Source organism: Callithrix jacchus, chromosome 10 (genome assembly GCF_049354715.1).
Source record: "Callithrix jacchus isolate 240 chromosome 10, calJac240_pri, whole genome shotgun sequence".
NCBI lineage: Eukaryota > Metazoa > Chordata > Mammalia > Primates > Cebidae > Callithrix > Callithrix jacchus.
In genome coordinates this window covers 47,597,337-47,613,565 of record NC_133511.1, presented here as the reverse complement: position 1 = coordinate 47,613,565, position 16,229 = coordinate 47,597,337, and the positions used below count along the sequence as shown (strand labels likewise).

The following is a 16,229-nucleotide window of genomic DNA, read 5'->3' as shown; positions in this document are numbered from 1 at the left end:
CTGCCATATCCTGTCATTAGAAGTAAGTCCAGCCCGCTCCCAAAGGAAGGGGTGTGAATACCAGGAGGTAAGTAATCACTGGGGTTATCTTAGAGGCTGCTACCCACGCATGTCCTGATTAGCTAGTTAGGAGCAGGGCTAGTTAGGAGCAGGGCTGCAGACATCATGATAGGGGCCACAGGAGGGTTGCTTGACAGACAATTAATGGTGATGCTATAGTCAAGGGTAGGACAGTGGTACTCAAAAAGTGGACCTTAGACCAACAGTCTCAGTATCAACTCGGAGCTTTTGAAAAATCCGAACTCTGAATGAGACTCTAGATCAATGTTTCTGCAACTTCAGTGAGCATAAGAACCACCTCGAGGGTATATTTAAATAGATTGCTGGGTCCCTCCCCCAGAGTTTCTGACTGAGTAGATTTGGGAAGGGACCTCCTGTTAATTTGCATTTCAGACTAGTTCCCGGGTGATGTTGATGCTGCTGTTCCCAGAACCACGCTTTGAATATCACTTGCTTAGGGATTCTTAAAATTTTTATGTCACAAATGCCTTAACCATTTGGTAACACCCCTCAGAATAATGGTTTACATCTCACAAAATAGAATACAAAATGTTACAAATAAAATATACTTGTCTAAGCATTTTTAAGTTGATATATAATAATATGAATTTCTTTTTATATAGTAACAAAATCTAGTGCAGTAGGTCTAATAACTCCCATATTTCAAGGTAGTTGTGAGAAGGGGTAAGTAAAATAGCCATAAAATAAGAAAATACTGATTTATATTGGTTACAAAATTACAGGTGCTACTCATACCACAGTAACTTGTTGCCTACATTTATTATAGAATATGACACTAAAGCCAGTTAGAGGTTAATGAAAATAAAGATGCCAGTATTCCTCCCTTATGGTAGCAGCCTCTAAGATAACCCCAGTGATTACCTACCTCCTGGTATTCACACCCCTTCCTTTGGGAGCGGGCTGGACTTACTTCTAATGACAGGATATGGCAGAAGTGATTATATCACTTCAGAGATTAGGTTATAAGAAGACTGTGGCATCCATCTTGGCCATGCTTCTGTATTAGTCTGCTCAGACTGCCATAACAGAGTACCTTAGACTAGGTGACTTAACAGAAATTTACTTTCTCACAGTTCTGAAATTTGGGAATTTAAGTTCAGAGTGCCAGCATTGGTCAGATTTTGCTGAGGACTCTTTCCCTGGTTTGTAGAGAGCTCCTTTTCACAGTGTGTTCATATGCCCTTTCCTAGGTGTGCCTGGGTGTAGAGATCTATCTTTCTTTCCTTCTTATAGGCCACTAACCCTATCACATTAGGAGCCCCCCACTCACACACTTATGATCTTGTTTAACATGAATTACCTCCTAAAAGCCTCATCCCCAAAGCAGTCTCAGTGAAGATTAGAGCCTCAACATATGAATTTTAGGGGGACAGAATTCAGTCTATAACACTCTTTCCTACTTTTTATTGGATCACTTGCCCCAGAGGAAGACAGCTGTGGTATTGTGAGGCAGCCCTGTGAGAGGCTCATGTGGTGAGGGATCAAGTCCTAGTGACAACTGCTCTTGAAAATGGATCCCACCCTCCAAACTCCATTTGAGCCTCCAGATGAGACTCCAGCCCTACCTGACAGTTTGATGGCAACCTCGTGCAAAACACTGAGCCACATATAACCAGCTAAATAATGCTTAGATTCCTGACCCATAGAATCCATGAAATAATAAGTATTTGTTGTGTTATGCTGTTAAGTTCTGGGGTAATTTGGCATGAAGCAAGAGAGAACCCGTATAATAATGCAAGTGCATGGGCATCTTCAAGTCTGTCCACACATACTTGAGATTCCCTGATCATAACCATTATCTTTTCACAGGCTTCATTCTCCAAAAAACAAGGGCTCTAGTGCAAATCAGTGGCAATTAAAATGGGGCCCACCTTGGGGAGGAGCAGTGTATCTGTGTTGGGAGCACAGCTATTTGACATAGGCAGGGATGAATGATACTGGAAAGCTGTTTGCCGTTCCTTGTTGCTATTCTCATGGATTCATGGACCCCTCCCTGGGGCACTAGCCCACTTCTTATGGAAATGCCATCATATTAGATCTTAGGATGTTACTACTGAAAGACCCTGAGACAAAATCCAGTCAAATCCTGAGGTCCAGAGACAAAGAGACTTTCCCAAGATGACTTAATTGGTGGCAAAGCTGGATCCAAAAGGAGGTTATCATCACCTTAGCCAAATGCTTTTTTCTATACTCCAGTAATTTCTATCAGAAAATGTTTTGAAACAGATTAATTCCATTCTGATTTCATCCTGTTTTCTCTTAAGTAGCATCTATTCTGTTTTTTCCTAGTACCTTAGAAAATTGTTATGTCTAAGTTGCATAGGGCAGTGATTTAATGCATTTTACCCCCTTCCCAAAGATGTTATTCTCTGAAGCATTAAATCTTTGAAGGTGGCTAAGGGATTATTAAAATGTCAGTAAAAATTTAATAATCCTCCCTAAAGACTGAGAAACATGAGTCATTCTCTGGAGGACATTGTGATTGAAGCCTTTTGTCTGTGGTAGATATCAAAAATATCATCTTGTGTATGAAGGGTTTCTCTAGAGAGCTCAGAAAACATGCATGTGATCATGCCAGGGAATGAACAGATCTGCATGCTCCCACCTATAGATGGAGAAACTGAGGTTCAAAAAGATTAAGTGGCTTCTCCCAAGGCATCTGTTAAATGGATAGTGATCTGAGGAAAGGGCTCTGGGCCCCATAAACCCCTCCCTGAATTCTTTATCTACTTCCAGTGTCAGGACACCTTCTACAGTGCCTGCCACCAGATGCATGGCCATGACATGCTACCATTTCTGTGTCAGAATTCTCTATAGGGTTTTTTTAAATAAACAGGTTAAACTAACAAACTGGCCAGGGTTCCGCCTCCAGAACCTGATTCAGAAAGTCTGGGAGAGAGCTGGCCATTTTTTTTTTCTATGTAGTTGACTGTAATGCCTTTCCCTATTTAGAAGATTTTGCCTTTGACATATGTAAGTTGTTATTACTACCCTTTTAAACATCCAGTTTCTTCCAAACAGGGGTCCTGTCAAAGAAAACAGCTAATTCCTCCCCAAAAGGAGATATCTTAAAGAAGTGTTTTAGCACAATCACCTATTAGCAGGGAATTCTGACCCCTAACAGTTGATCACAATGGTTCTTTCCCAGAAGCTCTCTCACTCATGTGCCACCTCATTTGTAAATGCCACAGGTTGGTTAAAAAAAGAAAAAGAAAAAGGCTCTGAGCTGCTAATTTGGATCAATCCTGATCTAACACTCAGCAATGCAGAGGACCAATTTAAGGGAGTACTAATATAGCTGGAAAAATCTCCATCCACCCCTGGGCATTTTCTGCAGAAAATCCAAGGACCCCAAGCTTTGACTTCCTGCCTCTCAGGGCATGCTGGGGCTCAGTGAAGTGTGCTTATCAGCTTTGCTGCAGGATACATCCTATCACTTCACCTTGTGAAGCCTCCTTGACAGGCACGATTATGTTGTCCATCATCTGCTCCTAAGTTCTTTTAATAACTTCTCACATATTACAGAACACTTCCCACCCATACATCCGCTTCACCTGGCTTCTTCCAATCTCTTTTTCTCTTGCTGCTAATTTATCCATTAACTTAGGCCCAGTTTCTAGTTTACATTAACTATAATAGATTATAACAGCTCTGGTAACTTGCAGCTGGCTCTGAAAATAGACAGTTTCAGCTTCTACTGTTCTAAACTTAGGGATTTAGCAATGCTGAACCCTTTATCCTTCTGTGAGTATATCTTGAAATTTCAGCATGGTTAATTTCACACATAGTCCCAGCACTTGAAATGCCCTTTCTTCCTGTCACTTTTCCACCTTATTTTGCTACTGACAACTCCTATTTTTCCTTCAGGACTCAATTCAGTTGTTTGTTTCTCTGAGAAAATTCCCTTGACCACCCCTCTCCAATAGTCAACTCTATACATGTTTGTCTCCTGAGAAATGAGAGCCATTTGAGAGGACATAAGTGCTGGGAGCCATCCTTTGTGTCCCCAGTGCCCGCCATGCAGCAGGAGTCCTTAAGTATTTATTGGATGAATGAATGAATGGGTCCAGTGGTTACACTTAGTTGCCCATATAGAAAACCTGTTGCATGATTGTTGGATAACTATCCAGCATAGATATTCCATGTACCAATAAAGATAGAGTTTTGAGTATTACTTGATGAATTAGTTTAGTTACACTTAATCATCCCAAGAGTAGCATCATGCTAAGCCATAGATAATTGAAAAATGCTAAGCCATAGATGCCCAGATGAGCCGCAGCTTTTTAGGTATCTCAGAAGTTATAACTATAATCTCATCCAACAATGGGGCCCATTTTATGGGTGTACAGTCAAATAGTGCTCCTCGTTTGGAAGGGCCCTGTTTCACTTAATGCTCTCCTCTGGCTTGCATTGAGTGTTCTTAATACTGTTTGAACAAGAGGACCTGCATTTTTATTTTGCACGCAATCGTGTTGTCACTTCTACTCAGCAGAGCTACAGCCAGCTCAACTGGCAAGTCCTTGGCAGATTTTTGGTGCAGTCATCAGGGTCTCCTGGTCTCTGTGACTAATGTTACCTTCTGTGTTTTTTGAATTTCAGAAAACCAAGGGCCTACCAACCCCAAGAGTTGGTATTGTGCCCTTGGGAATGTGCCAGCTTTAGTCATCACCCAATGAAGAACTTTTAAAAGGCGCTTAAAACAGAAGTAATTAGGGAGTCTATGTAAAATTAATTGCCAACTGGAAAAGTAATTGCTAATTCCATGGGCCTCCTCATGGCCACTTTCCATTTTATTTCATATCATCCACAGACATATTTCAAACAAGAAAAAGGAGCCGTTAGTTTAAGCTGTTTCACTATAATGGGATTTTGTTTGCCTTCCACAGAGGATGAGAGAAGAATTTTAGGCTAGCCATTTTCTTTCCTCAAGTATGAAAATCACTTTTAAACCATATTCTTTGAAATAAATTTATAATGAGACCTTTGACAAAAGTGATTTTATATGTAAAGCCAGTGTCTTTCTGAAGACGAACTATAATAAAGAATATAAATATCCAGAAAAAGTAGCCTATACAATATGTATCTTTTCTGCAATTTTGAGTGGTATGTATGTTGAGAATTGAACTGTCCTGAAAAATAACTTGAGTATTTGATTGCTCTCCAAAATTGATATTAAAGAATTATTTCTCATGTACATATTTTTATAATAGTTTATTTATTACAAACATGCCGTGTGTTCACAAACATGCTGTTAACCTACAAGGATAAGCAAAAAAGAAAACAAGTCACTTTTAACCATGGTTACCATTTTGATAGAAATCCCTTCTGGCTTTTTATTTTTTCACAAAAGTAGGCTCATTCACTAGGTATTATTTTGTAACTTGTTGCAAACATATTTCAATGTCCTTATATATTCTTTTTACATTTTTATGTGACATTGTACATAGTATTCTACATACATCATATGATTGTGGCATGATGGACTCAACCAGTCTCATTTTTGGAAAATTGTGTAGGTACCAGTTTTTTTTCACAAAGCAAACATCTATTTAGCAAAACCTTTGTATACATATATGAATGTTTCATATACATTTTTAAACAGTAAAATATTAAACATTCCTTAACAAAAGAAAGCACTTCTCCACATTGCCCTTTTTCAAGGTTATTTAATTCTTTCAGCATGTGCATTTGCAGTGGACATATGTGTGTCCTGTGTGTATCACCTGCATGTGTTATGTTAGCAGGAATGTATGCTTGCTTTCGTTCCATGTTTGTTTCTTCTGCAGTTCAACATTCATTGCTCTCTATGTGCCAGGCTCTATGCTCTGTATTGAGGTTCAGAGATAATAAGACACAGTCCCTTTACCTAAAAGGTACATTAACCTAGTGGGAGAGGGAATATACATATAACTAATGATAATGCAAAAATAGAGCCAAACATAACATGAAGGGAACACAGAGGAGGAAATAATTGGGGAAATTAAGGGCACTGTCCCATAGGAGAGAGACTCTTTAAAGGACATATAGGATTTTTATAGGAGAAAGAGGGAAGAGAACATTTGGAGTAGAGAGCGAAACACAAGTGCGGGGCTGTGGAAGTAGATGTGTGTGGGGCCTTCAGATGGCACTGTGGTAGACACTACAGGATGGAGGTGGACCTGGAGATGACACTGGAAAAGGGGGTTGGGACCAGATTGCAAAGGACTAGAGTGCCATTCTCAAAAGTTTTTGCTTCTGTTTATAAGAAGTTGAAAGTCAGTGACTGTTTGAGAAGCTGGGGCAAGCCTGGATCCAGGGTTTTAGAAACTTAACACGGGCTAAGTTCAGACAACAGGGTATCAACTCTGCTGCATTTTGCAATTCGGAGTGTCTTACAGTCATCTAGGCAAGAGAGAATGAGAGCCTCACCTGGCCACGAGACATTCAAGAGATATTTCAGAGGCAGAATCAAAACAACCCAGCATTCCAATTTATGTGAGAGAGGAAGTTTGCGGCGGTGGGGCGGGGGGTGACATGCAGAAAAGTAAACCTCTAAGCTACTATGTCTAGTTCAAGTAATTCTTCACCAAGTTGCGAAGCTTCCAGAGTTAGGGATGATGTCTTTGGGACTCTACTGACTCCCAACTCAATGCCTAGAGTAGTCAGGCAGACAGGGGGCACTTGGCAAGTCCTTATTAAATGGAAGTGTCATAGCCAGTGTCTCCTGCAAGGAGGACAGAAACCTTCCACTTCTCAGAAGAAACAACACTGTCTTAAAAATAAGGCCATAGCAAAGGAATGCAATGATATACTCAAGAACCCAAGCTTTGTTGATCATTTTTCTTCAAAGGATAATTCTTACAGCTTAAATAAGAGCGTGAGGCAATCACCACGCCTGAAATCTAACCATACTTGTGGTATTTCAAACACAGATGAATAGCTATTAATAAAGCCAGGACAGAGTGTTGGTTCAAAACCAACTCCTTAGATTGCCTGTGGCATGAGATTGAGAAACTAGCTGCAACAGGACATGGAGGAACCTAAAGAGGGATTGAAGTCTTCTAGATCTTGATGAGGACAGTGGATCCATGAAGGTAGACATTTGTCAGAATGTATTAGGTGGAGACTTAAAATGTACTAACGTTATGACATGTAAATTATGACACCTTAATAAAGTTGATACAAAATTTAGAGATTAGAGCAATTATGTTTGTTCAAATTGCTTCAGATTATTTCTTCCCCGGATGCCTACTCCTTTTAAGTGTAAATCCCTTTATAAAATCCCTTTATAAAAACCAGTTTACCAGCTTAGTGCAACCCACGTTTTTTGTGTGCCACTTGTAGACTAGATCCCGTGCAGGTAGCGGAAGACATAGGATTGAATGTCAGAGACAAGAGCCTGCAGAGGAGTCAGGGCTGCCACCAGCATAAGACACCAAACCAGGCAGAACACAGCTGCGGCTGATTCCTTAAATTTAGGGATTCTGATCTCAGAAGGAGAATAGAAAATACTTCTTAAAGACCAAGTCAAAAATAGCTGTGTTGGTGACTCTTGCCGTTTGGTTTCAGTGCTGAATTTAACACCTTTAGCAATCTCAGATTTAAAGCTAAGTTATTCTGGCACTTGGTAGGTTAGAGCCCTAAGGATGATCCTATCACTGGGGGTTATTTCTCACTGAAGTATAAGAACCTGTATAACTATAAGCTGTATGTGTGAATTTTGAGCATTTAAGCGAATGCATTCCATCCTGAAGATTCTAATAGCTTGTCATGAAAATGCACATTCTAATAGCTGTCATGTCCAGCTGAGTGTGGATTTTCTCTTTGTTGATGCTGGCCCACTTAGGCCCAGGTCCAGTGACTTAATGAGCAGTTGCAGGGAGCATTCACTGGAAATAGAAATGAAACCAGCTCCCTTTATTTAACTTGGAAATGAGTTATACTGCTGGAAAAGTAATCTTAGACCTCAACTGACCTGGGTTCTGCCACTCTAGAAATGCAGACCCAGGAAAGTAAAGGGACTTGACTAAGGACTTGTGTAGTTTGGGCAGACTATGGCCTAGAAGCAAAGTCCCCTGTCTTCCAGTACTAGACCACATTTCCTTCATTTTAATGAGTTTAAAACTGACTTTTATGAACAGTCCCATGTCCAAAACATCCAATTTTCCATTTGTCTCATTGCGAGGAACCTGGACTCCATTTAAAAACCTTCCAAGAGACAGAATATAGATGTCTTTATACCCATTCCAGAATTTCACAGCCTTCCCTGCCAGGAATTTTTATGTGCTATTTTCTTTCTCCTATCCCACTCCACAAAGTGCCACTACCTATTACTTTCTTTGAGCAAATAGAGATTTTAATCATTCTCTTTTCCCTTGATTTCAATTCTCTGAAGGCCTGTCTGCTCCATTTGCCACAGATAATATGCAGAAACTTCACTTGCAATGAAAGTCACACTTCTCTTGGTAGCCTGGCATTTCAACATTTACAGAAGCTAAGTATCTCCATCCTCATTAAATTAGGCTCAAATTGGAGAAGAGAATTACATAGTTAAAAACATAGAGGCAAAATGATGGATTCATGTTATACCTTAATGTAACACATCATGACATGCAGTAGGAGCAGTAGACCAATTAGCAAGCAAGTCATCTGCTTGGGTTCATCATTTCTGCTGTGTATGTAGAAAGGGATAGCAATTTGAAGGATGGCAGTTATCAAACCCCTTTGGATAAAAAGTGTCCACTTTAGTAACATGACCTGAATTCATTTAACAGAGATGACACCCCATTGCCCAAGAACATGGCAAAGACCCAAATGCTACCCCAAAAATACTGTTTCCAAACTGGCAGTTAGGCTTCTTTATTTCTAAAAATTATTGAAATCCATTGCAATTGTGTCTAAATTGGAGTTTTAATATGCTCCCAAAAATATATCCTGCTCTTTTCTTGAGAGCTAGCAAATCCTAAGCAATGCCATTTAGCAGGTTTTTTGGCCTGGGTCTCTCCCACCCCTTTCTGGTCTTGCTTCCTTTTCAGTCTGATTGGTAAGAGAAAGGAGAGAGGAACAATAAATCTTCCAGTTTCTCTTGATGTGAATGCCCCAGATATTGTCAGAAGCAAAATGTATAAGGAGTGTGGGTCAGCAACTTGGGGAGGAAGGGATGGTTTTCTGCTATGGTAAAGCAGAAAAACCCTGTCATGGAGTTTGAATTAACAGAATCTGCCCGGAGGGGAGCCATGCTCTTTTTGTGGCTGATTAATGTCAGTCCTGTAAACGCAGCACTCCAACAGGGCTAGTCAGCTAAGCAGGAGGCTTGGAGAACCCAGAATCTCTTGCCTAGGGGATCAAAACCCAGCTGAGTGCCTCTAAACAGAGCTGAAGAGAAAGCTGCAGGCCTCGAACAGAGGTGATACAATTAGATTCCAGCTGTCTGTCCCAGTGAAGAAAATGCAGGCAGCTATTAAAAGCATCTTCCCTTCTGGCCTTGCTGCTGCAGAGAGCTGCAGTGTGCAAATCCAGCCCCTACCTCTCCTCACTCAGCTATTCACAGCACCATGGCTTTCAGAACAGTGTGTCAGAAATTACCTTCTTCCCTAACTCATCTTCAGGCCTGAAGAGAAAAATTTTCCAAGCTGAGATCTCCTCAAATCCCTAAGGGTATCAGACGAAGAGCTTAGGGAAAACAGGACTTTGCATGTTGTTCCTCATGCCTACCTAAAAACGCAGGTCACACCAGACAAGTCCTTGGTGAATGCATCAGTGGAAGGGATTTTGTAGCTCCCAGCACATGCACTAATGAAAGTCCCCGCATGAATTTCCTGCCTGCTCTTCTTGTTGGCAAGAGCAGCGTACCATATGCTGGGGGTGAATGTTAATTCTGTAGGGAATGTATGTGATTTGAAAACCTGTGTGGTGTATTTATGTCAATCGCTGATGTGTTTCCATAAATGCATTTTTGTGACTTTGAGAGGCATCCTGAGACCACTGAATCAGTCAAGGCAGCTTCCAGGGCACACAATCTATTCTAACACCCAGACAGGGCTATTGTTTTCCAGGTACAAGCTTGATCACCTGTGCAACCCTCTGTGTATTCACCTCAGGAATTTATGTTGAAGAATTTAATCTTGTAGCCACTCCAGAAGTAGCCAGAAAGCATCCCTAAATGTCTGCTCTGGAGCCTCATTTCAAGAAGGCAGCAAGAGAAGAGGAAAGCCTTCTTATTTTTAATCCCAGCATCAATAAAATCACAGATTGATGTTTATACATCACAGGGCAGTTGTTTTGGGAAAAAAAAAGTAAATGATGAAATTTTGGAAAAAAATGGACTCTCTGGAATGGAACCAAGAACAGGCTCTCAGCGTTGACCTTTTGGTTAAAGCTACATAATGCAATTTATGTCATCCCTCCAGATATATGATTTTATTGGTTTGCTGGGAATTTGGACTTAAGGGAAATTGTACATTGGGAAAGTACAATGTTTAGCTCTTATTATTGCCAAATGAGGTGTTAGAAAAAAAAAAAAAACACATGGCTAGGCCCTCCCCTCTAAGAGCTTATATTCTAAGGTTCCGTGATTCTCAAAAGATATTTTCAGATGGTTGTCATATCTAAAGTCCTCTGACTAATGACTATCTTCATTAAGAGTATTTAGGATCAGAATGGTGCTTGTTCAGCCTACAAGGCTGTTACAATTTACTTCTTATAAATCCTGACAACTAAAGTGAACTTGAGGTTTATAAACTGTTTTGAAGTGCTGAGATCCTCTAATGAAACCAGGTAAATCAATATTCAGAACCAGAAGTCAGTCCAAACATTATTCAATAATTCATTGGTTATAGATGGACATTTCCTAGTTTATTGTTTCAGCTTTATTTCATAATAACATAAAATGGTATTTTGGTCACTAAGTACATTTTTTGAAATCATAGGGCAGGAGAGCACCCTCTGACTAGATCCTCTCCCTTCCTCGATGGAGTGCTCTAGGCTCACTGACCCTTGGATTTCATTTTTCCCTCTATAATCCCTTGTGACCTCATTCATTTTCATGGCTTTGTGTGGTATCTGTATACCAACAACACTCAAATTTGTAGCTCCAGCTTGGCCCTCTCTTCTGAACTGCAGCCTTCTCTATGTAACTTCCTACTTGATATCTGCACTTGAATATCAGATGCACATCTCATAGTTAATCTGTCCAGAAAAACCTAGTCTTTCTGCAGCCCTCCCCATCTCAGCTAATGACAAGCCCCTCTTTCCAGTTGCTCAGGCCAAAGCCTAAGGGTCATTCTAGAAGCCTCTGTTTCTCTCACATCCTATGTCCTGCCAGCTCCACATACAAAACACTCTTGCCCCCTTCAAGTTCAGAATACAACCAGGACCCCCTCATGTCTCGCCACCTGGGTACTTAGCACAGATGTAGAACCTGACTCCTTCTCACCACTTGCAACACTATCTGCCTTGTTCAGGCCACCACAATCACATGTTTGTCTTGCTGTAGGAGACTGCTGACTGGTTTCCCTTTCTCTCTAGCTGCCCTTCCATCTGTTCATGAGCAGAAGCCAGAGGGATACTGTTAAAATCTACGTCACATCTTATGACTCCCATCTTACAGCCCACCAGTGGCTTCCACCTCACCACCACTACAGCCTCACTATAATGTAAAATCTCAAGAAATGTTGGACTTGTCTATTGCTAGACTCTCCAGCCCATAGAAAGTGCCTGGTAGATTCTAAATAAGCCAGCATTGACATAATCAATTGATTTTGGTTGGTTTCTATTTCTCTTTCTGTGCCACATCTTTACCCCTGCATCTATTAGCCTCTGAGAGTTTTTCTTAAAGATTTGTGGGGAGCCTGTTGTATATTAGGACTATCCAACTATTTCTGATATCTGTTTCCAGTATTTTCCCAGTTTCTTTGCCTTTTAATTGCATTTTTTCCCCACAAACTAAAATTTACATTTTTGTATGAGCACAGCTGTTTCTGTCATAACTATTTTTCTTGTTATGATTCTTCGAAGGTCTGCAAAGCCGTAACATTCCAGCGCAGATCATCCAGCCATGTTCTTTCCAACTCATGTTCCTGTGTCTTTCCCACAGGCATCAATAGGAAGGTAGTGTACTCCCTGGCAGACTCAGCTGGTGGGGTCTTCTCCATTGACAGCTCATCTGGCATCATCATCCTGGAGCAGCCACTGGACCGAGAGCAGCAGTCTTCTTACAACATCAGCGTGCGGGCCACCGACCAGAGTCCTGGACAGTCCCTGTCATCTCTCACTACTGTCACCATCACCATCCTGGACATTAATGACAACCCCCCCGTGTTTGAGAGGAGGGACTACCTAGTGATGGTGCCTGAGGACACCTCGCCTGGCACCCAAGTCCTAGCCGTTTTTGCCACCAGCAAAGATATCGGCACAAATGCTGAGATTACTTATCTCATCCGGTCTGGGAACGAACAAGGAAAATTTAAGATCCACCCCAAGACAGGTGGGTAAATAGCACCATACTTAGAATGCAGAGCTTTAGCTGGGCATGGTGGCTCACACATGGTGTGTGGGAGGCAACTCAGGAGGATCCAGGGAGTACAGGAGTTCAGGGCTAGCCTGGACAGCAGAGTGAGACCCTGTTTCTACAAAAATTTTGAAAAAAATTAGCCACACATGGTGGCATGCACCTATGGTCCCTGCTACTTGGGACACTGAGGTGGGAGAATTACTTGAGCCCAGCAGTTAGAGGCTGTAGTGAGCCACATTCCTGCCATTGCACTGCAGCCTGGGCAACAGAGCAAAACCTTATTTCAAAAAAGAAGAAAAACATTCAGGGCTTCACTATATTCTGCTTCTCCTCCTAATACTCTGGCAACCCTTCCTAGTGGACTTTTTCCTCCTCTTACCTCCTTCACAGAAGAAACAAATCTGGTAGCAGGGCCCACATGCAGACCCCGGAGTGCCCTCCAGCTTCTAAGGATGCCTCCTGCTAAATTGTAAGCTCCTTGCTGTGGGCTTACTTAGCAAATATCTGACCCCCAGGTTGACTCCAGGATATCTAGATGGCAGGGCTCAGGGACAGCAAAGTGGTTTCTCAATGGGGAAAGAAAATAGTATTTGTATTCTAAGAACAAGAGTTTGTTTATCTCTCTTTTCTGTTTGATGTTATGGGTTTTTACCTAAGTCATATGTGCACATGTTGGAAAGTGCTCCTGGGGATGAGCCTCCATGTACAACTGTCCACACCTGGACTACCCCTCTCTCATCACCTGCCGAGGCAGACATTGATAAGTGATCTGCATGGAGATATGCAGCCTTCTCAATCCAGCACCGCAAGTAGAATCCATCAGTGAGCTGGGACTGGTGCTCTGTTTGAACCTAGTTCACAATTCCTGGTCAGAACACTGTCATTTCTCACCACACCCTTTTCCAACTCTGAGGGAGTGTAGCATTTCCTAGGGGAAAAGGGTTACTTCAAAATAACTAGAGAGAACCATGGGGTTTTCTCTTCACCAGCGAGTTACAAAGTATTAGAGGTGCTTCAGCCAAATAAAGATGGTTCTAGACAACAGGCTTGGATTTTTTTAAAGACCAAACATACTCATCCTGGTATTTTCAGAGTGTCTAGATTCCTGTTCCAAAGTCCTTTTGTGGATATTCTCACTTATTTCCCAGTTCCCCTATTAACAGTCAAGGCAGTTCCCATTTGCAGATAACAAAAGTGAGTCTCTCACCTTCCAGCCTTTGAGCATAGTTCCCTCATCACTGAAGGAGTATGCACCTGTTGAGCAAGGTGGCAAAGGAGGTCAATTTTCCTTTGGATAATCCAGTAAATATAAACAAGAAATCATCATAATTAGCAATGTGTTTTCATCATGGCAAATATGTCAGGCTCTTATTAAGTTAAAACAGAACTTCATAGTAGTAAATAATTACTGCAGTGTCCACTGTTAATAAATGGTTTGTCCAATATCTGAACTCAGATCTTTCTGCCCCTGGAATGCACATTCTAATGTAATATAATACTGCTATACTGTAGGGATTCCAAAAATACAAGAAATAGAGGCCTAACCCTTAAGTATTGTATTGGAAGGTGAAAATATTGACGGAGGAATTGCATCACAGCTTCTTCGGGCAATAACTGTTTCTGAAAGTCATTACCTCAAATAAATTGTATGAGGATTTCCTCATTTAAATACGTGTTGGCCTTAATCTGTCTAGTTATGGCCACTGTATATAAACACCATGGTGAAATAGCTAAGTGCTATTTAAATTTAGCACTGGTTAGCAAGACTGGGATGCAAAATAAGCAATAGCGGTGGTAAGTGCTAAGATAACTTAATTATGGGGAGAAAGAGGCTCTTGTTACAGGTATGATTTCTGTGTCTTGCCTTAAGTAGAAGGTGCCTATTGGCAGTCTTAGCGACTAGAGAAGTTGTCTGTCTGGAAATGTAAATGGGCATGACCTTCTCGCCAGTCCTAATGATTGTTGACTGGATGGGAGGAAAGTAGATGCCCTTGAGAAGTGTTCTGCAGGCAATACAATGACTGACTGCAGAATGCAGGATTGGGTTACCTCCCCAGAAAGGGCTAGGATGGGAGGGATATAGCACCAACACCTGCTTTCACATGTTCTACTTATTTAAGCCATTCTGTGACATGGACATTATCATCTGTAGATGTGGGCACTAAACTCATTATGTGGCTGCCGGGCTGTCTGATTTCCAGGTAGTTCCTTTTCCATTATGTCACTATATCTTGAGATTTCTGAGATCTTTGCCCTCTTTGTGCCATAATTGTTTTAGGTAAATGTATTTTAACATGGCAAGACATCTTTGAGGTTAATTCAATTCAGCCAAGTCTGCAAGTATTTACTTGCTGACAAGAATGCGGTCATACCATCACATCCACACATCTCAGCTCATTCGTGGTCTTCCTGTGTCCACCTGAGGAATCTGAAGACACGTGTCAGGGATGCTTGTTTCTGTTTCCGACTCGTTAGTTGTGTGAGGGTAAAGATGCCAGAGATTTTCAAGCTGCTAAGAGATATTCATAAACTGTTACAGAAACATGTAAAGACTTTTCATTTCCTCAGCGTTATGTTTGATGGATAGCTGTGCTTTCACTGACAGCATTAATCAGACTTCTGGAATACTTTCAGTAAGGCATTAAATAAACAAATTCCTGAATATCTAAAATTCTTGGCTGGAGAGGATGGTATAAATATTATCATGATTACAGAATTGCTGACCAGTGTTTTTTCCTATCAAATATAAAGCTCCCCACTTTTCTTCAAAGGTGGTATTTCTGTCTCCGAAGTCCTGGACTATGAACTATGCAAAAGGTTTTACCTGATAGTGGAAGCCAAAGATGGGGGCACCCCAGCTCTCAGTGCTGTGGCCACGGTCAACATCAACCTCACGGATGTTAATGACAACCCTCCCAAGTTCAGCCAAGACATCTACAGTGCGGTTATCAGCGAAGATGCCTTGGTGGGAGACTCTGTTATTTTGGTAGGTACCTGGGGTTGGGGATGGTTCTAGATGTCTGGGACTAGCCATCCACAATAAAGTGAAGAGAAAAATCTATCTTGGATTTTCTTCACACTTCCCCCTTTCAGTCTCCATTTGTCCCCAAGAATAGGAGCCATGTTTCTATGGCTCCTTCTGTAATGTGTATATTAGGACGAGTCTGATAGATTTATAATCACTTATTTCCCAGGACCATATCTTTTTTGAGAAAACGAAAGAGACCATGGAACTACTTTTTAATGATGGCCCCCTACTTAGATGTGAACTTAGATGACAGTTTACTAGGTGGCTAGGAGGAATAATTCTTTTTTTCTTTTTGGGGGGAACTGTTGCACAGCATGATGAATATAGTTAATAGCAGTATACTATACATTTCCAAATGGCTAAGAGTAAGTTTCAGATGTTCTTACCACAAAAAATGTTAGGTATTTGAGATGATTGATATGTTAATTAGATGATTTAATTATTACACATCGTGTTCATAAATCATACCATCACCTTGTACCCCATAAATATATGCAACTATGATTTGTCAATTTATGTTTTAAAATTATTAGATTACTGAAGATACAATAGAATCCCTGTCCCTCTTCCCCCTACACACACAGACACGCAGAGTTAGGCAGCTACAATTGGGAGCAAATCTAAGACTGA

The 16,229-nt window shown here is 41.1% G+C and overlaps 1 protein-coding gene across 9 annotated transcripts in view; it reads left to right on the top strand.

The window, feature by feature from the left end:
* Positions 1-16,229, top strand: part of FAT3 (FAT atypical cadherin 3) — a 677,903-nt gene that overhangs the window by 596,219 nt on the left and 65,455 nt on the right. For all 9 annotated transcript variants that reach the window (XM_078339978.1, XM_035265268.3, XM_078339977.1 and 6 more), the window contains 2 exons: positions 12,155-12,544; positions 15,343-15,557. In XM_078339978.1, coding sequence (XP_078196104.1) covers positions 12,155-12,544; positions 15,343-15,557 — 605 coding nt within the window. The remainder of the gene's footprint in view (positions 1-12,154; positions 12,545-15,342; positions 15,558-16,229) is intronic.